At 49.8% G+C, this 25,269-nt stretch overlaps 1 protein-coding gene across 1 annotated transcript in view; it reads right to left on the minus strand.

Annotated features, from left to right (window-relative positions):
• LOC125947030 (uncharacterized) overlaps positions 1 to 23,667 on the minus strand; it is a 49,239-nt gene extending 25,572 nt beyond the window's left edge. Inside the window, exons 1-2 of the mRNA XM_049671313.1 lie at positions 23,631 to 23,667; positions 17,547 to 17,688 (exon numbers count right to left, since the gene is read on the minus strand). Coding sequence (XP_049527270.1) covers positions 17,547 to 17,619 — 73 coding nt within the window. The 5' untranslated portion in view covers positions 17,620 to 17,688; positions 23,631 to 23,667. The remainder of the gene's footprint in view (positions 1 to 17,546; positions 17,689 to 23,630) is intronic.
• Between the last annotated feature and the right edge of the window lie 1,602 nt (positions 23,668 to 25,269).

Below are 25,269 nucleotides of genomic sequence, written 5' to 3' on the forward strand. Positions count from 1 at the left end.
CAGCGATAGTGCGCTCCCAAGAAACTTCCGGTCACGGGCTTTATCAGTCTACTGTGCCGGATCACAAAGCGCACTCCTGGGCCGATATTTTGTAGCGATGCCTTTAAAGTAAGAATGCCTTTTCGCGCTTATCGCGCTTTGTCAGTGGTCAGAGCGACGGTCCGCTCGCGTTATCAACGGGATCAGCCGGCCGTGAGCGGTGGATGATAAGACTAGTGTAAAAAATGTCACAGTTTCGCCCTAAGGGCGAAGCAATGAATGCGATAGCAACACAGCAATGTCATACGAAGTAAGGTGAGCGGCTTTGGTAGCAATATGAATTGTAGTAAACATGAGCTGATTAAGTAAGCAGGTGTGCTGCGGCGTAAGTAGACCGACATGAAGAGAGACTCGATGGCCACGAGAAGGCGCGTGTGAAACGGTGGTGTTGATGAGAAGTGCTTCCCGTGGGCAGCGCGTGCGAAGGGACACACCTGTAGCGCTGCACTGCCGATCCGGGCAGCATTGCATGTGTAGCGTGCGTTGGAAAATGTGGCCCGACTATTACTAACTGAATGAACAAGCGTGGTCTGAGCGCGCACAAACAAACATGAATAGATCACACTGAATGACTGCAGACAACGACTGTCAAAACGCTGGCAGCAAGCGCATACGCCGCAGCGGGCGAAGGTACGTGCGGTCTATCGCTTCAACGGAAACTGAGCGGCGAATGCACAGCGCATACCAACGTCAGAGCCGTGTGGAGATAAGAGACGGTGCGGGCGAGCGACGAGCGCGGTTGTTGGCAGAGTAGAAGTGCGCCCCCCCCCCCCCCCCTGCCTCCGGCGCTGGCCTCCCGCTTCCTTGCTTGCGCGTGGGAGATTGAGTGCGTTCGTTCTCCGTGATAGCGCGCGTCCCCGCACGCTTCCGCTCGGGCATACGGCGGGCGGCGCAGATTTTATCTATACGGAACCTCACGGCGACGGCAGAAATCCGGTTGAAGTGTCAATATAATTGCTATCGCAATAATAAGTCATAAGGCATCGCTACAAAATCGCGGCCCAGGGCCGCGATTTCGTAGCGATTCCTCCTTCGATGATAATCCTTTTCGCACTTTTCGCGCTTTGTCATTGTTCAGAGCGATGTCCCGCCCTCGTTATCAAAGCGATCAGCCGGCCGTGAACAGTGGATGATAAGACTGGCATATAATCGAGCGGAAGGCGTGGGGTCTCACATGTGCTCTTGGGACAAAGGAACGACAACACAGTAGTGCAAACAATCAAAAGGGCATTTATTGCACCTTTCATACACTAATGCACACTAGCCGAATTACAACCAATAGAACATTCACACGGGCGCGCGACAAATCAAGGAAGTCCGACTCACCGCGACCCGATAGCGAGCGAAAACGTTCGCCCCATGCTATGACACCATCGCCTAGTCGTTCACGTGTACAGTCACGCTGTCACGGAGCGGCATATTTTCGAGAGTTCGAGCGGTTATTGACGCCAATTAACGGCCGCCAACAACGTGGTGCACTCACTATGCGGCTTATAAATTCCATTAGCGACTGCCACGGAGCGATATATTTTTGAGAGTGGTTTTGACACTGATTAGCGACACGCCGAATTACGGGCGTCAAAAGCGTCGTGGCCTCACGGGCGGCATCTCGATTCGAGACGCGACACGCCGATTACGGACCCCGAAGTGTGCGTGTACGGCGACGTGGTAGTGCCGGGCTCGACCTTGGCCCTTGACATTGAAAGAGAGGAGAATCTGCGGTTCTTCGTCCATGGTAAAAGGGACGCGGCCAAGACTGTTGGGAGCTAGGAGCCGTGAATTCGGAGAACTCTACATAGCGGCAGTTTCCCTACATAGGGAACTAGGGAAAGGAGAGGCTATTTAAGCGCAGGTTTTGGGCCCTGCTGATTAGTCTAGAAGCTGAACCTATGCGCTGCTGAGGAGCCGTTGGGGGGCTAGTGCCGTCCAGTATCGCCTGGGCCGCCTGGCCACGTCGGAACTCCGAGGAACTTGTTGACGTACGAGATGTAAAACCAGCGTCTGCAACGAAGCTCACGGTAGTTCGCCTCAAGTTAGCTCAACCTGCTTGAGAGAAGACGTCAAATCTAGACTCCCGGGAAACCCAGCCCAGCAATTCGCATTCACCTCGACAAGATCGGACCGCCAGCATTGTTCGGGAAAGCTTTGTGCACCGACTTCACGGTTGATGGACTTGCTGCTGCTGCCCGGCCATGCGTATGACACCATTTGTTTTCTTTTGAACTTTGATTTCTTTTGAACTTTGCTTTAGTGAAATACTGTTAAGTGTATTCTTGTGTATTTGATCTTCGCACTGTTTCATTTTTATATTTACTGTTTCATATTTATACTTACTATTAATTGCTCGTATTTATTTGTCTTCATCATTGTGTTATATTAAGTTCAGTTGTGTTAGTTTGTCTAGTGTATTTTATTTTATTAATTTGTGTATATTTATCAGCCGATAAATATCTTGTTTTTTTTTGTTTACTCCCGACTCTGACTCTCTTCACTGTGCTCGCTTGCGTACGGAACGACCAACCGGCTTGTCTACCCCGTCGATCGACTTCGCGACGACGACAAATCGGGGACAGCTGTGACACACGCAAACGGTGGCGCGCTCGAACGATCCGTGTTCGTCCATACCGGTGTCCTGCTCTTAGCCTCGCGCGACGGTCGCGCGAAGCGGGCCGGCGCACGCGCGAAGCGTTCGTGCGTGTTGGCCGCCGATCCCACGCCAAAGAGAGAGCGCCTTCGACCTTTTCTCCCAAGTCACCCCGCCGCTCGGTGGCGCCAGCATCGCGACACTCGCGCCATCTCTCGCAATGCGCCGCAACCACCACAACCGCCGTCGGCACTTAGCTACGCGGTGAAGCCGGATTACAGGAGACGCGTGAGAGTCGCGCATCCCCACAAAGGCAGCGCTACAATATCGCGGCCCTGCTAATCTATATCACCGCCATTGCCTTTCTTGCTCGCTATATCTACGTCATTGAGCCAAAACGGAAGCCGTCCAGGGCGCATGTTTGTAAACAGCGAAAAGGTATATACGTAATATACGCGTTTGGCCGCTCGAGGCACTTTACATGCATTCGCGGGCTTCTCTAATGCTTGGAAAAACACTTTTATGCATACCACTTGCTGAGCAACAGAAAGCTGTGTTGGATGTTTTTCGTGTCGCTCTACAATTTTCTCATTGGCACTTTCCGTCTAATTAAAATATTTGTGAAGTTGCTTAATTAATTAAGACTAATTATGTCATTAGGCGGAATGCAAAAAATAATTTTCGTATCTCCAAGCGACGGCAAACAACATTACCTTAGTTCTATACAGCTACGTGGAATTTACATATTTTTAAAGTTTGACTCAAGTTACGTGGCGCACCCGGTATATGCTACGCACTCTTAAGTCTCGAGTGGTGCCTGTGCAACGGGCACCTTGCCGACACGAGAGGGCTGAAAAACGAACAAATACTCTTTGTAAGAACAATTTTATTTTCTGAAGCTATACAGCGCGTGATGCGCGGCGTCGGCCAGACAGCTTGCCGGCAAGGTACGGAAGCACGGGAGTCCGTGTGAACTAGGCAGGGGCGGCCGGCACACGGTAGGCATGACTTCATTTACAGAGCGAAAAACTCGGCGCTAACGCAGTTCCACTCAACGTGAAAGCTGGGGAAGTGCGGAGCAGTGATTCGCCGGTGTTTCCCTTGTGTTTAGCTATTCTTTTCACGATGTTGGGATTAGCTTGCCTGCGCTGACTAGCAACTTCAGCTTCTCGGGCGCGCACTGCTTGATCAGCCCTGTGTCGGCGCTGTCTTTCAGGGGCAAGCACCCGCTGTTGTTCCAAGCGTGCTTGCTGTTCGGCGTCCATGGCGGGAAAGAGCGTCATTGAGTAAAATACGGATTACAAGAGTGGCCACTCCAGCCTAAAAGCGGCCGAGCTACGCAGCTTCATGCCGCCCGCTAGAGGGCAATACAACACTGCCTGTCTCCAAAGAAACGGGCGTACTAGTTATCTACTGTAGTAACTTCTCAATAGTGCACTATACGTCTACTTGTATATGTGGCTGCAGACCACGGTGTAAGATATATTGACCCTTTTCGCGGCGATCGCGCGGGCGCTGCCTTGTTTGATCACGTGGTGACGCGTCCATTGCTTGCCTCAACTGCCTCCATTGCCTCCTTGTTTACAATGGAAGTGTATGACGCCGGCGCGACTTATAAAACCTCTGTTTTCGGAGATATCGTAGACGGTGCCTAGGTGGACGACACGAAGCTTTGATCACAGCTCGAGAGAACATGCAAAAGCGCTTTCGGAGCTGATTAAGCTATGTCCAAACGGCGCAAGCAGCGTATATGGTGCTTGTTCTAAAAGCGGGGCTAAATATGTATTCCAAGCTATCCAAGCTTTCCGATTATGAATTCAGTCAGGATTAGTGTGTTTTGCTCTTTGTTCTTTATTCGGCAAATATTTTGAAGCAGTGGCTTGTCAGTTTCTGACTCAGTGAAGTTCCTCGGTGCGGCCACTACCTGATTATTTTCTGCCTAATCGCTCGCGGGTGTGCTCAGTTCCTATATATTTGTTCTTGCTGCGTACAAGGAGTGAAACGTAGCTGTTTTGTACATTGGGTACCTTGTAGCAAATATATATTACAGCTAGTAACTCGCCTAATCTTGTGGACCGTCACGGAACATTCAGCTTCGACCATTCGTGCGCCATAGGTGTAGTCCGTAATTTATTGTGCGTATACAGTGCGCATATATTCAAGTGTGCGCCCATTCACTTATTCTTGATACGTCGGCGATAGAGGGGCCGTAAGTTTTCCTGCCATTTGGGAAAGATGTGTATAGATAACCTGCGCGAAACTTACTATGACAGGAAGCGGCGCTACTCCCTTTGTCATTGTTTAACGAGTGGTACTCACTCTTGCCGACGTTCTGGGGATGAAGCCCTTTCTTTGAAGGTTAGCGATACAAGGCTGGCGGATGAGCAAATTTCTGTATCCTCGAGGAAAGCCGTACATCACGAAGTGCCAGTAACACGTTCGGACAGTTGCAGCAGCGGTCGGCGAACTTGGCCACACAGATTCATTCTATTCCTTAACATGCCAGTCACTATTTTTGCAGCCAACTACAGCACACGTCTTCAATCCACATGATTCAATCTAGTATGATTGGAGCACAGTGTGTTAGCGAAAACTCAGTTGCATTTCCGACAGCTGATCGCACAGAAGCAAGGTAGAAGCGGTAATGGTTTCGTATTCGTGCGCGGTCGCTGAGGAGAGGTATGGCGCGCCGCCGTGAGCGCCATCTCGTTTCTCTAAAACAAACTGCTCCGCGAAAAGGGTCAATGCTCTTTAGGTGGGGACACTTCTCGGCTTGCTTGCTAGACGCGATCGACCAAATAAAGTAGCAAGGGCGCGCGTCTATCGGGGCGGTGACGGCAGCGGATACTTATCGGCGGAACGACGCAACTTCAGTTAGAACGCAGGCGAGAGCTTGCGCCGACATAAGGAACGCACGCGTGCACTCTCCCCGGTGACCTACTTTCTTGCGTCACTCAATCATTTCGGACTTCCCGCGAACCGCCGGTTGCTATAACAACGGGAGATTAAACCAATAAAAAGCTTTCTGTGTTGAAGTTGCGTCGTACTGCCGATAGGTATCCGCTTCCGTCACCGGGCCGATCGGCGCGCGACTTTGCTACTTCATCTTAAAGCCCCTATATATATATATATATATATATATATATATATATATATATATATAGGGGCTTTACTTTATCTGGTCGATCGAGTCTGGCGAGTGTCCTCACCTAAAGAGTATATTTCTTACACCGTGCTGTAGACGTAGACGTTATCAACGGGATCAGCCGGCCGTGAGCAGTAGATGATAAGACTAGTATATAGAATAAAGAATAACGCATGCTACAAAATATCGGCCATGGTGTGATCAGGCAAGGCGACGCTACAAAAGATGTGCGATAACGTCTGCCTGGTCTTTGCTGGGTTTGTCTGACCTAACGTCTGTCTCCTTGGCTGCTGCATGGTAAGAAGGCCTTCATTACGTTCTTTTTTACCGTCATTACTTTGCAAATTGCTCATGTATTTGTCACTTCAACCGTAAGTTGACATTTGTCGCATTGTGCGGTTCGGCGAAGAGAGCTTTTTGTGTTCTTCACTTCGCGCATGATGTTCGAGGATTGCTTCACATTATGTAAAAAACAGCAATTTCGAACGCTGCGCAGCACGTTTGCGAGAAAATCGTTTCTTGGCGCGAGAAAGTGAGTCGGCACACGCCAGTATACGTAGTCTGAATTCAGTGCATGTGTGTGCAATTGTGTGAAAGCATGCAGTTATGCTTAGGATAGTTATTCGTGGCGTGCGCAGATTGCTTGAAGCCATTGTTACAAGCGCAATTAGAGAGAACTTGCGAATTGAGAAGCATGTTTGTAAGCTGTGGCTACGACGTATTCTGAATAAAGACTCCTGCCTCAGTAGCGCATGCATGGCAGCGAAGGTTGCTTCCTTTTTTTTAAGCTGCGGCAATTGCACGTGACGCTTTTCGCGAAAGGGCAATGTGAAGGGCGTAGGTGAAAATTTGCGCGAGGGCGGGAGAGAAGACATAACCAATACTTTTTTTTTCAGGTCATGAAGACCATAGTCAAGTACTACGGGAATTACTGCTGTGTTGCGAGGTGCAGTAACATCGGCAGGACAGGGAGAGAGCGTGGTTGGCTGACAACTGCAGTGAGCAGCCTTCATTCCTTGCTTGCTATGCAGCCCGAAACTACCACTTAATAAGAAAGGTTAGGCTTCAATGGACGAGCGTTATTTTCCTCTTTAATGCGAATGTTGTCTTCTGCAGTTTTACTTTTCTGTGGGGTTTTTCATAATATCGCCTGTTTATTCCTTTTGTGAAATTTATTCTCAACATATGGCACCTGTATTGACATGTCTAGCACTTTGCAGTGCAACCATCTTTTTGTGCTTGCGTTCATCGAACGTTGCGAAAAAAAAGTGTGCATGTGCTTACTGAGAATATGACTTGAAAATAAAATGTTTCGTCTCTTCCAACACTTGTCATGTTTATTTAAAATATCTGCATAAACACACAGTGGCATCGTGTGCTTGCTGCTCTGGCGGTACAGCTTACACGAAGCTACTCGATGCATGCAAGCAACGCGCTAAAAAAATCGAAATATAGCCTCCGGGACGAGCACTCCCACGGAAGCAATCTTGAAGGCCGTGTAATGTTTCTAATCACCAGAAGATAGCCTTTGAGATTAGTGTTTATGCGGTCCCGATCTCTAAGTCTGTGTAGATTCCACACGCCCGCTAGGTGCGCTGCGAACCAAAATCGGCTAAAATCGGCCACAGGGGCCCATGGAAGTGTCCTCTCTTGTCCTGGTATGTTACTCTATGATTACTCTACGAGAGCGTTCCGGAGCGCGGGAACGGCTTTTCTAGGCGCGTTCCTCATCTCCTGCTAGATGTCACACACTGATTGGACGCTGGAGTGGTGGCGCGGCAAGCGGAATGCTTCCACTTGTGGGGTGGTGGAGCGCTTTTTTTGCGCTGCGCCGGTATCAGCCGGGCGTGTTAGATGCGATTTTAACGAATTTCTGTTAAATAATTCGAATAATTCATGAGTATTTCTGTATTTTATATTATTCTGAATCTAGTTAGTTTAATTTTACCCCGGTTTTGCGCTGGTATTGGAAAGTGTTAGCCCTGTTTTGCGTTCGTGTTTTCTGAGCGTGACGACATGACACATTACACTCTAAACATGTTTACACCTTTCGGGTCGTATTTTGCACCCAAACAATAATCGTCATCTGCTTTGCTTGCGTTTCCTTTCTTGAAAACTTAGCGCTCGCTACTTTCCGGCCGGTAATGCTGTGTCACGCTGATAACGCGCAAGCCTTTGGTGACTAGGAAGTACCGGGCTCGCAGCGTTAAAGGAAGGAAATCGGGACAAGGCAGATGACGATTATTGTAAGGGGACACGATACGACCCAAAGGTTGTAAACATTTTTTAGAGTGTAGACGCCGACAGCCCGGGCCCCTAAAGTGCTCCGCACTTGAAAAATTGCCGACGATTACGATACTCCCTTATGCGAAATTTGAGCCCAACTGTATACCTGTTTTCCTTTCGCGATGTATTGGATGGCGCAGACAATCTGACTCGTACGGCAAGTTGTAACCGGAGAGAAGTGTGGCGCGACTGCCTCTCCTAATCTGGAGATCGCCAGAGCCAGCGCATATGGCACGCGTGGGCGCGATTTACAGCAGCCGCTGTCGACAGACCTCCCAGACGACGCGCGCTACTCTGGCGCCATCTCGTAGCCATCGTCGCTTTTCGTCTCGCGCTACCCTCCTCCGCCTCAAGGTTCCACTGGACCCTCCTCTCCTCTTCCTCCTCGCCGCGTTCGCTCTCGTTACGGTGGCTAGAAGCCTTCTAGCCACCGTACTCTCGTACTCGTTCGTTCAGTTACGAAGTAGGACGCCGTCGCTCGCTGCAGGAGCCTAAGAGCGGCGCTCTAAAAGAACACACCTTCATTTTCTTAGTCGGCACGTCACCATCATCATCATCATCAGCCTATATTTTATGTCCACTGCAGGACGAAGGCCTCTGCCTACGATTTCCAATTACCCCTGTCTTGCGCTAGCGTATTCCAACTTGCGCGTGCAAATTTCCTAACTTCATCACCCCATCTGGTTTTCTGCCGACCTCGACTGCACTTCCCTTCTCTTGGTATCCATTCTGTAACCCTAATGGTCCACCGGTTATCCATCCTAAGCATTACATGGCCTGCCCAGCTTCATTTCTTCCGCTTAATGTCAGCTAGAATATCGGCTATCCCCGTTTGTTCTTTGATCCACACCGCTCTCTTCCTGTCTTCCTGTCGGCACGTACTGTTTCCATAATATGTCCTTGGTCAACTTCCACTAGAACGTTGGTTGCCAAGCGTGATAACCTTAGAACACATATGAACCGAATTACGTTTATGTGCATACACGATGAAATAGTTGACGTCGTCCATTCGACAACAGTCGACAGCGAGGCGAGAAAGACGGCCATGGAGTACGTTTGCCCGGGGCCTAGCGGATTGCGTGGTAGGTTTCGGAAGTACGCTACGGCCGAGGATGCTCGCCAACTGAGAAACGAGGTGCGACTGGCGAAGCGGCGGGAGCGAGGAGTTCGATCGCGAGTGCTGCTTTCCCCTGTTGAGGATGCAAAGCAAAGTCCAAGAGAAACGTCGTCGTCCAAGAGAAACGTGTACTTCACACTGCGGCTCGTTATGTCTTGCAACAAGTCTGACCCCGGAGATCGTACAACTTAATGCATTACCAAGTGTGCAGCAGGCTTTCGCCTTCACGTGCTACAGGAGTGTAACATGCTGCCCAATTTTTCTTTTGAGTTGTGCCGTTCACAGACGATCTGCTTGTGACACACGTTGAACTATGCGTGCACGGCGTTTCTCTTGTGTATGTCTATATGCGGGAAACACAAGCCGGTGAAACACAAATCGGGTGTTCGCTGCTTTCAGCGTGTTTTGGTTTTCTAGTTAGCAGGCACTCCCAATCCACAAATTGTTTATCTTGTTCCGGGAAGCCCAAGCAGCCCCGAAGCATTTAGGTATGTGGCGGTCTGTTGTGCTTACCGTGTGCTTGGGCATAACTGCGGTGGCAGGTCATAAGCCAGTTGATCTAAATAAGCTTTGGCTTAACATCATAATGTGTTTAGACTAGCAGAAAATTGTGCGCATTAGGTTTGATGCGTGATCAGAGGCAGCGCAAGGGGCGATGAGACCGAGATGACAAAAAGTTGGGGGACGCTTACTGACTGCTTGTCACGCTTCCCGGCAACTGCAGCTTATGGAACCGCAATTTTTACCGGGAAACGTTTGCGGCAAACGCTATGCACGAAGGCGAGCTTTCTGGTAGAAACGCGGCCCCTGCACCGAACGATCCCCGCAGGTAGTGCGCAGCCGCGCCAAAAAATGACATCATTTTCAGGTTTCTGTTATTGATTCGCCCTTTTAATATTTCACTCTGAGAAAATTTAGCATAAAAGGCATACACTGTCGTTTTGTTTCATGACATTTGTTTGTGCGCTGTCATTCTTAAAATTCCAAGGAATAACTTTGTCAAGAATGTAAGACAAGGTATGAGAAACTTTAGCGATATAATGGTGTGGAAACATAACCTGCATATACCGCATGTCATATAGCAAGGCGTGGCATATACATATAGGTAAATATATACGGAAATTTTTGCTCGGGGATACGACACCAGATTTAACGCTTTCTCGTTAAAATCTGGTGTCGCAGAAAATCCGGTCTTGACTCCGGCTTCAGTGTATATCATCCACATAAATCATCGCGTATATATTTAGATATATGTATATGAAACACCTTGCTATATGAAATGTATGCTATAGACATGTGTGCGTGTATAACATGCTTTATGCACTCACACAAAGCTTCGCTGTATACAGATTCCAACTAGTTGGATTTGCTGCGTTCTTTTTTAGATCTCGTGAGAGCGGCCGTTACAATACGCTCACTTGCCAGCTGCTCCGATTCGCTCTGTTCACTACCTCGCTTCCCTCGAGGAGTTCCCGCGAGGAGTTCCCCTGGCAGCATAGGTCGGTATACTAACCCAGGAGCACACTGACTCATACTCGTCACACAGTGATTTCACAGCTGTGGGACAGATTGTAAGTAGGTGTGATTGGACGTGGGTGCAAACGGGAATGAGCGCCTGCGAGTTTTAATGGACGTGGGAACGAGTGTGAGTGACTGTAGGCCATTGCGAGTGAACGTGAGCACGAATGTGAGTAAGTATTGGTCAGGCGAAGTGGACACAACATGTAAAGTTAAAGAGTAAAAATAATTCATGAGCCATTCCACTCTGTGAACGTGGATGACCAGCGAAGCTGTTGAGCATATGACACAGAGGTGACACATAATTTGGATCAAAGCTACGAACACATTATATTGTCTTGAGCGGACATTCTTGTCTTTGTTCTCGTCGTCGCTCTTCGTAGCGCGTTTCTCCTCGGTAGTGCGCACTACACGCGGCCGCCCCATTACAACGAGAGAAGTGAAATTCAAAGTGGAGAACGGCACCTTGTCTTATATTCACGCGTGACGGTGCCGCCACCCCGGGAGAGCGGCATGAAACTAGGAACGCAAGCGGTTGGAACGCCGACAAAGAGAGGGTGGTGCGAACGTAGACATGGCCGACGCGAGTCGGCCTTTTGGGCTCAGATCCGATCGTTGTTTAACAGGTTGGCCATCAGCGACGTGATTTCCGCATCACGAGACATATTGCCGCGCCTGTACAGCGCCACGTCGCCCACCGTTAGCGCCTCATTGCTGGCGCTTCGGCCTCTGCGTCTTTTTTTCTTCCCCCTTCCTTCGTGTATTCTCTCCACTTTCTGTTCCTATTACTTGTGTTAGGAACATTTGAATAAAATGTGTTGTTACCCTTGTTCAGATTCAGACACTGTACCTACGAAACTGCCAAAGTACAGTGAGGCGTGGAGGGCGAGACACAGCTCTGTCCGATTCCCCTCGACGAGCTAGAACACTTAAGCGAGACTTGGGGGCCGCGAGAAGCCGACACCACGCTCCTTCGGAGCAAAGTGAAGCGAAGCGACATGGCTGAAGTCAGCCTTGCGCAGTTCATTGACAGTGAGGTAGTTTCACGCCTTCGCAAGTGCGAGAACACTGCCCCCGGAAGTGACCGCCTCACTTACCAACACTGGCGCTCCACTGACCCTAGGCCGTTTTTCTCATCGCAGTGTTCAACGTCTGCCTGAAGTACAGGGCGACGCCTGCTGCCTGGACGAAATCACGGGCCGCGCTGATCCACAAGAAGGGGAACCTCGGAGATGCCGCGAACTGGGGCCCCATTACCCTTGGGCGCACAATCTCAGAACTGCACGCGGGGTGCTTGACATCTCGTTTGCAGGAGTGGATCGCCTCCCAAGTAGTGCTCTCCCGTTGCCAAAAGGGGCTCCTGCCATATGATACATATACTTATACATAATAGAAAATGTATATTCTTGTAGACGCAATGCCCAACGTGCAAGTCGTCCAGTTGGGTCCTTCAAAGAGGAGAGCCAGCAGAGGGCGTGATGATCGGTTACGACGCAGAAGCCCCGACTGAAAAGGTACGGCCGAAATTTCGCGACCGCCCATACGAGCGCGAGACATTCCCTCTCAGTGATGGAGCAATTGCGCTCGGGCGTGGCGAGACACGATATGGCCGCCTATGAATGGGGCTGGCGTCACCGGTGTTGATGCGATGCGTGACAACAGATGTCTGACCATGTGGACGGTCGTCCAAATCAAAGATATCCCGATAAGATGACAGGAGGTGACGAAGAGCTGTTGTTTGCCCTGAAGGAAGGTCAGGGGCGATCATCTTACAAACATCGTCCGCAGGCGTCGAGCAGAGAAGGAATAGGTGACAAAGCTGCGTTGGTACTCAAGAAGGATTCGGAGGCCAAAGAAGAAATCTCAAATTCTTCCAAAGGAGTGGTAAGTGCGACGGCAATACCGTGTGGCAGCACATACGTCGAAAATCCAAAATTGAGGATGGGCACCCGAGCGCAGTTTTCGAGGATCCGGATTAAGGTGCTCGGTAGGGCAAAATGGCGTGACAAAACCACGTCAGTAAGCGGGGACACGACGTACTCGCCATCAGGTACGGGAGGACAGGGCGTCATGAGGACATTGGTAGCCGCCTGTGGAGACAGCCTTACAAACTCAGCAGAATATAAGCGGGGTGAAGCACAAGTTGTTGCGTCTGCGTCGGAAGGAAGCGGCAGATCCAGCTGTACAACACCTGCGGAGCAGTCAATTTGGGCAGAGTGTTTCGAAAGGATGTCGAGGCCGAGAATTAGGTCGTGTGGACAGTGCTCAAGGACGATAAATAAAACAACGCTATAATGGCCCGCAATGGTCACACGTGCTGTGCACATTCCAAGAACAGGTGAAGTACTCCCATCGGCGACTCGCACGGTGCACGGTACGGCGGGCATCAGAACCTTTTTGAGCCTTCGGCGGAGAGCAGCGCTCATAACTGAAAGCTGCGCTCCTGTGTCAACGAGAGGTGTAACAGGAACACCATCAACTTCAATGTCCAGTAGGTTTCCACGTGTAGGCAGGGTCAACAGAGGATTTGTGGGCCGGGTCGGAGTTGCAGCTTCACCTCCGGGAGCTGCACCGCCCAGTTTCCCGAAGGGAAGCGACCGGTTGCAGATGGGGACGAAGAGCGGTGAACGAGAGGCGAACGGGACCGACGGCCTTGCGGAGACGGGGAGCGGCTGGATCTTGGTGGAGCACTGTCGGCGTTGATGTTCCTAGGCGGTGTGTAGGGCGAGAAAGTGCGATTGTCTGGTACTTGGCGGTAGTGACTCGGAGACGACCACGGAGGAGACGACGACCAGCGGTTACGGCAATGACGGGCGATGTGTCCAATACTGGAACAATTAAAACAGATGGGTCTGTCATCCGCTGTGCGCCAGTCAGGGGGGTTGCGGCGGAGTGGCGGAAAGCTTTGCGTCTGGGAGCGAGCAGCCGGAGAAATCTGGTAGGTGTTTTATGGCGGACCGAGCAGAGAGATGGAATGCCCGAACTCGCTTTTTCCTCCCGAACGACCGCTTGTATAAGCGAGATAGTGGGCACGCTTTCCCGACAGTCGGAACGAATTGGAGCCGGAGCCATGGCCTCAAGCTCACGGCGAACGATACGCGTTATATATTCTGATCCTGTCGGCTGAACGAACCGCGGCGGGTCTTCGCACGAAGATGTCGCGGCGGTATTGGGCAGTCTGTCGAAATGTTGAGGGACGCGGCGGCCTTTCGCTTGTTCGAAGCGCCGGCACTCCTTTATAATTGCATCCACAGTGGCACAATCCGTACACATCCGGAGATTGAAGGCGTCGTCTGCAATACCTTTTGTATGTGACCAATCTTGTCCTCCTCGGTCATGGTGTTATCAGCCTTGCGGCAGAGAGCCAGCACATCCTGTATGTACACGACATAGGATTCTGTGGACGTCTGAGCGCGGCGTGCAAGTTCCTTTTTTGCTGCCAACTGACAACCGACAGGTCTGCCAAACAGGTCTCGCATTTTTTCTTTGCAGACATCCCAGATTGTTAGGTCAGCTTCATGCGTATCGTACCATTGCTTCGCAGTTACTTTCAGATAAAACATCAGGTTTGCTAGCATCATTGTTGGATCCCAACTGTTGTTGTCGCACACTCGTTCGTACATCGCAAGCCAGTCCTCGACGTCGGCGTTGTCCGTGCCACAAAATGTCCCCGGGTCCCGCAGATGAGTGACGATGACCGTTGGCGTGGACTGCTGAGGCGATGCCGGTTGTGTCGGTTGATCTGCCATTGTGGCGGCAGGTAGATGACGTCCGCAGTGAAGTTCCGTGATTTTACACAGCACCTCAACCAAAATGTTGCAGGAAGAAAGCAGGCCCACGAGTGTAGAATGTATATTTACAAGCGAAGTATATGGCGCTCAGGAACGGCCAGAGTCTTCGTCTTCCTCTCGTTCGCGTCACCTTCTTCTTTCCCTTCACCGTAACAGTATGTACGAGCACAACTTCGTACTGCAGGGGCGCCTGTACACTGCTAAAGCCGGCCGTGGGGACCTGTGGGCGGGCATTCCTCGACTTGGCCAACGGATTTGGCTCGATACCCCACAAAGCCCTCATCGACGTGCTGCAGGGAGTGAGCGGTGGCGCTTACTTTTGTTCTGTTGTTGCTGATCTTTACAGGAACAACAGGACCAGCGTCATCATGGCGGCGGGGACCACCTCACCGATCGAGGTCTCTGCCGGCATACGTTAGACTTGCCCACTGAGCGGCCTTCTAGCTGTTCAACCTGGTGCTCGACCCAGGCGTGCGCGCGCTACAGGGAGGCGACAGGAAGCACAACGCGCTTGCCTACGCCGATTATCTAACGCCGCTGGCAGCCCTTTCGAGCCGGCTCAGGCTGCGTCTCAACCCCGCGAAATGAAAGTCAATGCACCTCTCCAGGAAGACAACCGTGTGGACAAGACTGACGACCTTCATTGTCTACGGCACCCCAATTCCCTCGACCGATGACTTCGAGGCGCATACCTTCCTCGGACGACGAGTGGGATTCGCGGTGATACCGGACCGGGCGGCGGTGGACGACGCTATCAGCGTGAGTCGCCGCCTGCTTATCTCAATGCTCGCCCCGTGGCAAAGATTGGACGCCGTTAAACCATTCGAATTTCCGACGCTTGACTTCGCCATGAGGTGTGACTCCCTTGGTAGAGCAGAGTGGTCTCGCCTGGACACAACGCTCCGCCCGCTGATCAAACGGACGCTACACCTACCTGCCAACGCTGCCAACGACTACCTTTACGGTAGCTCCGCGGCTAGCAAGCTCGGCATTCCATTGGTGGCAGAAACCAGCGACATCTGCAGAGTTGATAACGCATCCAAACTGCTTTCGTCTGCAGACACGGAGGTCAAGGAACTGGCGTTGCGGGAGCTCACGGAGGTAACCAGCGAGCGGCTGCGGCGGCCTGCAGATCCGGATGACATGGCTGCCTACCTGAGCGGCGAGACGGAGGGCGAGTTCCGGGTCACGGCGATGCAGTTCCAGTCTGTGTGGACGGAGGCCGGCAAGGCTTCTCGGCGACTGGGTATTTGTTGCCTGGGAGTTGGAAGAGGCCCCCGCATCTCCAGGGGTGACATAATACTCGGTACGAGGAAACGCACTAAGGTGGTGAGGACACTCAGGACGGCACTGCCGCACGGCTGAAATCACGATCTCTACCATAAACCCAACTAGGGGAAATTGATGGAATGTGTCGCCGCAGACCGGAGCAGTTCCCACTTTGTGCGCACCGGCCAATTCACGAGGTTTGCCGACTGGCGTTTCGTTCACCAGGCTCGACTCAACGTCGTTTCCCTGAACGCAGCGAGGCCGTGGGCTACGGTCGTGGACCAATGGGGTAGGGTGTGCGGCTGTCAACCCGGGACACTGCCGCATGTCCTGTGTCACTGCATGACTCACAGTCAAGCATACACAAACCGCCACAACCTGATAGTTAACCGAGTGAAGCCGCTGCCTTCACCAAGTTCACTGTTACCCACGAGAATTGGCCAGTGGGTACGACTAATCTCCGTCCCGATCTTGTACTTTGTAGGGGCGAGGAGGCGATCATCGTGAACGTGACCTGCCCGTTCGACAAGCAGCCCGCAGCCCTGACCGCGGCCCACCAGGCGAAGGAAAAGTACCAGTGTGTCCGGGAGTACCTGCTGCGCAAATTCCAGAAGGTGTCCGTGGAGACGATTGTCGTCGGAGCGCTGGAACCCTGGGGCTGCAGGAACGACCGCATCATACGCCGGTTCTGCAGCAGGAAGTACCTGCGACTCTTCAAGGAGCTCGCAGTCAGCGAGACCATCGCAGCCTCTCGCAACGTCTACGCAGAGCACATCGCCGCCAAGTGAATAAACTTCACTGGGAAGTCACACACAGAACACTGACACATACTTCCATGGCAGCACCAGAACTTCAGCAATATTCACCAAACACTGAACGAACACGGACCTTCATGCCTGCTCAAAAACTAACACCAAAACTCTAGTGTCTTTGGAAAAAGTGCAACAAACGTTTTTCTGAAAACCTCTGTTGTTACCCTTGTTCCTGGGACCTCTTTGGGTCCCAGGTGTGACAAGGGTAGTTCAAATACGCGTTAGAGATATCGGAGCCCACCACACGGAGTCCACAGGGGTATATGTCACTGCGCTTGGACCCTTTCTGCACTATCACCAGGGTCGGCCCGCATTTTTGCTCGCACAGAACAACATTCACGGAACCCTAGCCATAAACAGCTTCGCTGTAATAAGATTTAAAGGGTGCCCGTAAGTCTGAATAAAAGCGAGTATAAACGCGGGTGACTCTTGTCGGGCACCAGTTGGAGCGTGAGTGAGTGCTGATAAGGGTCAGTTGACGTGCCAATGAGCACTGGTCGCGCCATTGGTTGTTTGTCAGTTGTTTTTTTTTATCTGCGTAGTGCTGCTAATGAAATGTTTTGTTTATGAGTATAGAGATGTGCGCCCCCAACCGCACGCACTCAAGCTTATCATACTTGCAATGCGTGTACCATTTTTCGTTGCGTAAATTTAAACTTGAAAGCTTGAATTCTAAACAATACGTAAGTATAGGAGGTGCTGGTTACTTGTTAAGGTGAAACCAGAGCATAGGAGCTAGGACAGAAGACAAGACAAAAGGCAAACAAGCGTTTAAGGTCCAAGATACTGGCTATCTGCGAGTAGTCTGCAAAATTTCGATTCTAAGTGGATAAAGAAATAATATTGCACCTTAAAGAAAAGGGGTAACTTATTTTATTTTAAATCTTACCAACCTAGGAAAGAGAACTGGGCAGAGTTTTTTACAAAGAAAAATAAAGTCAAAGCTTGGCCGAAAGTGAATATTTTCTCAAGTCCTGAGCCTCACCCTTGGGGTCGACGTGCATGCTCCAGTCGGGTGGCTGGCCGCAATCAACGCCGTCGTCCTGTGCCACAACCATGAGCAGCAGGGCGCATGAGGCTATGAGCACGCCGGTTAGGCTGATGACCAACACCAGGAGGCGCGTGTCCTGCGACGCATGGTATGCGCTCTGTAGCTTTCCACGGAGGAAGCGGAAAACCAGACGAAGCATAGTTAGGACCACTTTGTACAACAGGGAAGCTTGCCCGGCGTCGGCGCCTGAATTTAATGCCACGCAATGCCCGCAGATCGTAATCAAGTAGTACAAGAAGCATACTTGAATATCTTGGGAAATGTCTAGAAAGATTCCACATCTACATTGGCTCTCCACACAAAAAGTAGAAAGTTACCTATCCAGAAAGGGGTCAGGCAAGAAGACACAATCTCCCAAATGCTATTCACTGCATGCTTAGAAGTATTCAACCTCTTAGACTTGGAAGGCTTAGGAGTGAGGATCGACGGCGAATATCTCGGCAAGCTTCAGTTTGCAGATGAAATTGTCCTATTTAACAACAATAGGGACGAAATAGAACAAATGATTGAGGACCTTAACCGAGAAAGTGTAACAGCGGCCGTGAACATTATTATGCAGAAGACAAAGATAATGTTCAATAGCTTGGCAAGGGAGCAAGAATTCAGGATCGCCAGTCAGCCTCTAGAGTCTGTAAAGGAGTACTTTTATCTAGGTAAATTAGTCACAGGGGACCCTGATCTTAAGAAGGAAACTTACAAAAGAATAAAATTGGGTTGGAGTGAATACGGAAGGCATTGCCAAATCCTGACTGGGAGTTTGCCACTGTCATTGAAAAGAAATGTGTACAATCATTGCATTCTACCGGTGCTAATATATGGGGCAGAAACTTGAATGTTAACAAAGAAGCTCGAGAACAAGTTAAGGACCGCACAGAGAGCGATCGACCGAAAAATGTTAGGCCTAGCGTTAAGAGACAGGAAGAGAGCGGTGTGGATCGGAGAGCAAACGGGGATAGCCAATATTCTAATTGACATTAAGAGAAAAAAATGAAGATGGGCAGGCCATGTAATGCGTAGGATGGATAACCGGTAGACCATTAGGGTTACAGAATGGGTACCAAGAGAAGGTAAGTGCAGTCGAGGACGGAGAAAACTAGGTGAAGTGATGAAGTCAGGAAATTCACGGGCGCAAGTTGGAATCAGCTAGCGCAAGACAGGGGTAATTGGAGATCGCAGGGAGAGGCATTCGTCCTGCAGTGGACTTAAATATAATCAGATGAGAAATGAGAGTAAATGACGAGCCCATTCACTAGCCAACTGTCGCTGACGCTCGCGGGAGGCAGCCTCTTCCTCAGTAGTACGCACTACTCGTGGTCTTCCCATAGTCGCATCGCAGTCCAGCTGCGATGCGCGTTCGTTAACCGTAAGGACGCGCCGCACAGAAACACCTTATTTTATACCAACACCTGGACTGCGATGCGCGTTCGTTAACCGTAAGGGCGCGCTGCACAGAAACACCGTATCTTATACCAACACCTGGACTGCGATGCGCCCTCGTTAACCGTAAGGGCGCGCTGCACAGAAACACCTTATCTTATACCAACACCTGGACTGCGATGCGCGTTCGTTAACCGTAAGGGCGCGCTGCACAGAAACACCTTATCTTATACCAACACCTGGACTGCGATGCGCGTTTGTTAACCGTAAGGGCGCGCTGCACAGAAACACCTTATCTTATACCAACACCTGGACTGCGATGCGCGTTCGTTAACCGTAAGGGCGCGCTGCACAGAAACACCTTATCTTATACCAACACCTGGACTGCGATGCGCGTTCGTTAACCGTAAGGGCGCGCTGCACAGAAACACCTTGTCTTATACCAACACCTGGACTGCGATGCGCGTTCGTTAACCGTAAGGGCGCGCTGCACAGAAACACTTTATCTTATACCAACACCACCTATAGTCGGGTACAACTTAAGAAGACAGGAGAGGCACCGCCCGGACGACCGAAGCGCGGCAGCCGATTGCCTCCGCGACTAAAGAAATAGTCCCGCTGACGCGACTCCGCTAGACTCGGCCCAGCTCGAAGCGCGGGCTGCATGCTCTCCGTCGGCGGTGTCACCGGCCGTCCGGCGCATGACGTCAGTCTAGAGTGTGCGCCCATTGGTGGAGGCTCGTGTGCATCCGCCTTTTAGGAGCAAATGCCGCTGCCTTCTAAAGTTGCACCCGACTATAGACAATTGCTTATACCCATCGCCTCTCCTCCTCGCGCCCAGTGCGGCCTCTAATTGGTCATCTCCTCCCCCAGCACGCCTCTCTTCCTCTGCTGGTCACGTGACCTGCCCTATTCCGGCGCGGCTCTCCTCCTCTCCTGGTCACGTGACATCGGACAGACGGTGAAGGCTCGACTAAGAACAGCTTCGCTGTTAAAATAATAATAATAATAATAATAATAATAATAATAATAATAATAATAATAATAATAACCTGTATTTTTTCCATCAACGTGATGGGGGAGGTAAGGGAAAAAAAGCTGAAACAGACAGCTTGACTAGTTCCCGCCCTCTGTTGTACCACTTACTTTTTTAACATAGCGCTCTTTTATCCATTGACGTACTATCGTGAGCAATATGAGCGGACACAGGAGCGCGTGTCAGATAACCTCGAACCCTGGTATGAGCGATACGTGGCGGCCGCCGTCGGAAACAAAGTGGGAAGGTAGACGCTGTTCTAATAACTGTTGGCACTCCCACCATGGGTCTGTTTAAACTAAATGCGGAACTTCACATCGCCAGCGCAGTGATAACTGTTTGGCATTGCGGTTACTGGTAACTTTGTGCGCCGAACCGTGGCCAAAAGGAGCACTGTTTTAATGTGTAAGCAACTCGCCGCGTCGATTGATATAAAAGAAAATTGGTTGAAAATACGAACCAAGATTTAAAAGTTCCGTCATACGATTGCATGAAGAACAAAAAATAAAAAAAATAGCATGAAAGAAAAAAAATTCAGTGCCATTCCACTCTGTGAAGGCGTATGACCATCGAAGCTGTGTATGTGGTGATTGACCATTGCTTCGGTGAAACGTTCCAAGTTTGCGGGATCGGTGCCACGTGGGCGGTTCGCATGCACGTGGCCGCCAGCGTAAGCTACGTCACGTATTGAAGAAGCTAACATAAGTTCCTGCGAAAAGCGTGCACACGTTTTTTTTTACTATCCCGAAGTTTAAGAACGGTGCCATCCCGACGTTTTCATACGACGCCACAGGGTGGTGCGATGCGTCTGAAGTTGTTTTACGACCCCAAAATTTAAAAACGCCGATATCCCCACATTTTCATACGACGCCACAAGGTGGCGCGACGCGTTTTAAGTTGTTTTACGACCCCGAAGTTTAAAAACGCCGTCCCGACATTTTCATACGACGCCACAAGGTGGCGCGACGCGTCTGAAATTGTTTTACGATCTCGAAATTTTACAACACCGCCACCCCGACGTTTTCATATGACGCTACAAGGTGGCGCGACGCGTCTGAAATTGTTTTACGATCCCGAAGTTTGAAAATGCTGCCATCCCGACGTTTTCATACGACGCCACAAAGTGGCGCGACGCGTCTGAAATTGTTTTACGGTCCTGAAGTTTGAAAACGCCGCCATCCCGACGTTTTCATTCGACGCTACGAGGTGGAACGACGCGTCTGAAGTTGTTTTACGATCCCGAAGTTTGAAAACGCCGCATCCTGACGTTTTAATACGACGCCACAAGGTGACGCTACGCGTTTTAAGTTGCTTTACGATCCCGAAGTTTAATAACGCAGCCATCTCGACGTTTTCATCCGACGCCACAAGGTGGCACGACGCGTCTACTTTCGGTGTGTTGCCGGACGCGATCTCCTGGCACCTAGGCTATAATTGTTTTACGATCCCGAAGTTTAAAAACGCCACCATTCGGACGTGTCTGAAATTGTTGATCTATCTACTTCCGTTGCCGGACGCGAACTCCTGGAACCTAGCCTATAACTAGGGCTCCGTGTTTTAGGATAAATCCGAAAAAATCCAATAAACACTCGATGGTAAAATTTTTGTCAATGCGGATTTATCCAATAAACTCCGATTTTAACGGCCAATATGACCCTGTTCTGTTCTATATCGAAATGGCATCTTCTAAGCAGTCATTGATACATCGCCCGGTTTGGCCGATATAAACTTTACCACAGGTCAACAGTATCTTGCAGACGACACCCATCGCACATTTAACAAAGGGCTTGTCGCACACGGAGCGAGAGACGTATGACCGCTCAACGACTACCGCATCCTTCATGGATAGCACGCTGCTGTCGCTGAAAAGTGGAGACAGGCAGTTGAGAGGAACCTTTTGATGCACTCCAGTTCACAAATGAATCGTTTTGGTATAGTGTTCAAACTGTGAATCTAAATGTGAATCATGAGTTACCTTGTGCGTTCGAAACCTATGCGCCGATTTTTAAGTTAGTGCTTCTTGAAACTGACAACATGAGCCAGCTCATGAGTGATTTTGCAAACTATCACAGCTAATTATTCAGTAACATTGCTGAACCCCTGTCGCCTTGGAGACTTCACACTGTCCAGTGGCCAGTGTTTTCTCGCTGCGCGCTGAGTCTTCTAGGGCAAAAGTTGAAAGGGCGTTTTCAAAGCTTAGAATCATCAATGAAAGGAGCGTAGTTCCATCAGGGACAGCAACCTCGTAAAGTATGATTGCTTGTATTACAACAAGCTTTAAGGTTGTAATACGCGCACACGTACGTAGGTGTTTTGTATTCAAGTATTTGTACTTGTGTGTATATGTGTTTGTGTGTTCAAACCTTCCATACAACAAAAATACGCGCCGTGTGTTCTGAATTTTTCGTGTTCAGATATCATTTCATCTAAGATTTTGGAGCCTTGAGAATAATGCAAAATTTAACTCCGAATTCCGGAGAGTTGGGGATTTACGAGAAATAAACTCCGATAAACTCCGAATTCCCGCCAGAAAATAAACTTCGAAAAGCACCCTCAGAATTTGAAGAAAAATAAACTCCGAAAACACAGAGCTCTACCTATACCAGCTTCGCTGTAAAAATGACTCGGTGGAAGTCATTGTGACACATAATCGTCTTGTCGGCTGCCTGCGGCCCGTGAAACGCCGTAAGCGGCCGTTTTCAACAAACGCAGGCGCGGTGGGAGTGCCCACAGTTAGCGGAAGAGCGCCTCCCTTTCCCCTATGTTTTCGACAGCGCCATCCGCGTATCGCTTTAACTCGGTTTCGAGGCTATTGTGCTCCAAGAAAACATAAGAGAAACGTTCAGCGTGCATGCACCTGCACGCTAGGGCAAAGCAAAAGTGCTTTTCCACGTGGCTGCTTGCTGACTTTCTTATACTCTCCACCATCCGGGCACTCTTCCCCTCCCCTGCCTCCAATGCAGGATAGGGCAAACCAGACGAAGTAGTGAGGGTGAGTGACCGTAGCGGGGTGAACGTCCTCAGCGGGGGTGAGAGGGTCGCAAGGCGGCACGGCATGTTTCGGCTCTGACGTATCTCTGACCCTCGCGACGGACATGTCTGTTCATGTTCGCGCGCGAGATCGTTAGGCACGCCGTTTCCCATGCGTTTGCACGTGGTCCGGACATGGCCGCTCGAAGTGAATGTAACAGTGGGTACGTTTTGCAAGCTCACCGGCTGCAATTCGCACATAGCAAATATGTGCCGTAAATTAATAATTAAGAAGTAAATTAGTGTTTTTAATTAGTTGAACATGTGATTCGTTTCTCTTGCGAGTAATGTCCGCTTCTTCAAATAATGTAGTTCAAGGACAAGAATCATGCTATCTGCCACATATGATTTTTAGAAATTACGGAAAACTTAGGAATGATCACCCCGTATTTGCTTTGCTTCGCTGCCGTAGAAGTGTGTACCCACTCTGTCGAAGGTGTTGTATGTGTCAGTTCACTACACAACTGTTTGATATAATTAACTATCGTTAGTAATTAGTGACAATCCCTGCTAATCACTTGTTAACGCATTTATAGTTAAGCGCCAATGCAGAAGACTCATAAAACCTAGCTCACCTTCGGCGCCCCGACAGCATCCTCAATGCGGAGCCCAGTGCGGCTAGAAAAGGCAATAATACAAATCCTTTAGTCAGCCCGCACGTGCAGTACAGTCGAAACCACATACAATTTCAAAACAACCAAATGTGTCGCAAGGAGTCTATGAGGGAATCGCCCGCTTATAACGACCCGGTGCCCTTATCAGTTCGCTTACAACGAACGAAATAAACCGTAGCGTGGCGTCGTGTCGACAAGCCGGGATAGGAACGACAAGCTAGCACTCGTTCCTGTGATGTCGCTATGGTCTGTCTTTTTAAGCTTTACAGCTCGCTCAAGCATTTCGTATATACTGGGGGCTTTACCTAGAGCTGCATAAACAGTTAGAGAAACTTTTAGAACTCCATTGTTGGGTGAAAACTCCTGAAACTAAGCTCAATAATAAATTTCTGCCAGTAAATGTAGTGCGCTTCATTTTTTTAAAAATAAGGTGACTCTTCTGCGCCTTGCTGAGTTTTGTATCGTCAGTATTGAGAATAATTAGGTTCAGCTATAACGAACTTCTGATATAGCGGACACATTTTGTGCAATAGAGGTGTGGTTGTAACCGGGGTCGTCTCTGTCTTCGAACTCTTACACTTTGTGCATTTAGAAACTAATGTATTTACGTGTTCTATGAGTTTGCACTGTATGATGTGTACTTGTGATCAGCAATAGCACGACCAATGGAATAGTTGTTAGTTGAAGTTTCAACTTGTCTGCCTCTCAGTGGAGCGCCAGCGCAACAATTTCACGCCACGCAGTTGCAGTAAAAAAAGGTGAAACTATTTCTTAGCTATGTTGCATAGGCTGTAACTTGTAGGAACGTATAAGGGCGAGAGCGTACGCGCAGCGAACAGCAGAAAGAAGTCGCAGTTTTGCCAGAAATGCATTTATAGCGATCGCAGGCTATTAGACACAAACTAACATTCGTAGTATTATGGACCGCATAAATTGCAGTAAATATTCGCTTGCTAACTGAAGATGCGTATTGTCATGCATTAAAAGACAAACAGGAACCGATTTCACTCGATAACCGTAAGCAATCGCTGTAGCGGTATCAGGATGAGCGCCGGCACCAGGGAGCGTGCGTGCGTGTCCCTATGAGAATGTTTCATGCTGCGTGTTTTAACTGTTTTAACTGTTCTGCGTCTTCAAAGCTCAGATCACGTGACCTGCAGAGGGAAGACGGCGCGCACCAAGCAAGGAGGATACACCACGGTATGAAGCATGCATCAAGCTTACAGCCTTCTCGGCTTGCCCGCGCGTGCTCGCCCTCGCATCCGCGGCAGACCACGTGATCAACAATACACGGCAAGGTCGATCCACATAGGTCGCGAAGCTTCGGGTGAAAAGCGGTTCAGAACGAATTGTCACTGACATCAGCAAGGGTTGTTACGGGAGCAGCGATTGAAGCGCGACTATGTTTGGAGGGAAGAACCATTGGGAAAGAAAAAGCGTTTTATAATTAAAGAGAGGCACAGTTAGATTCATTCAACGGAAATAAAATTCCTAATGAATTTTATATACGCATGGTGAGAAAAGAAGACACAACTCTATTTTACTTGATCATTATCAATAGATACAATTTTTTCAACGCCCACCGTAAGAGCGCCCATCG

Source organism: Dermacentor silvarum, chromosome 7 (genome assembly GCF_013339745.2).
Source record: "Dermacentor silvarum isolate Dsil-2018 chromosome 7, BIME_Dsil_1.4, whole genome shotgun sequence".
Taxonomy (NCBI): Eukaryota; Metazoa; Arthropoda; class Arachnida; order Ixodida; family Ixodidae; genus Dermacentor; species Dermacentor silvarum.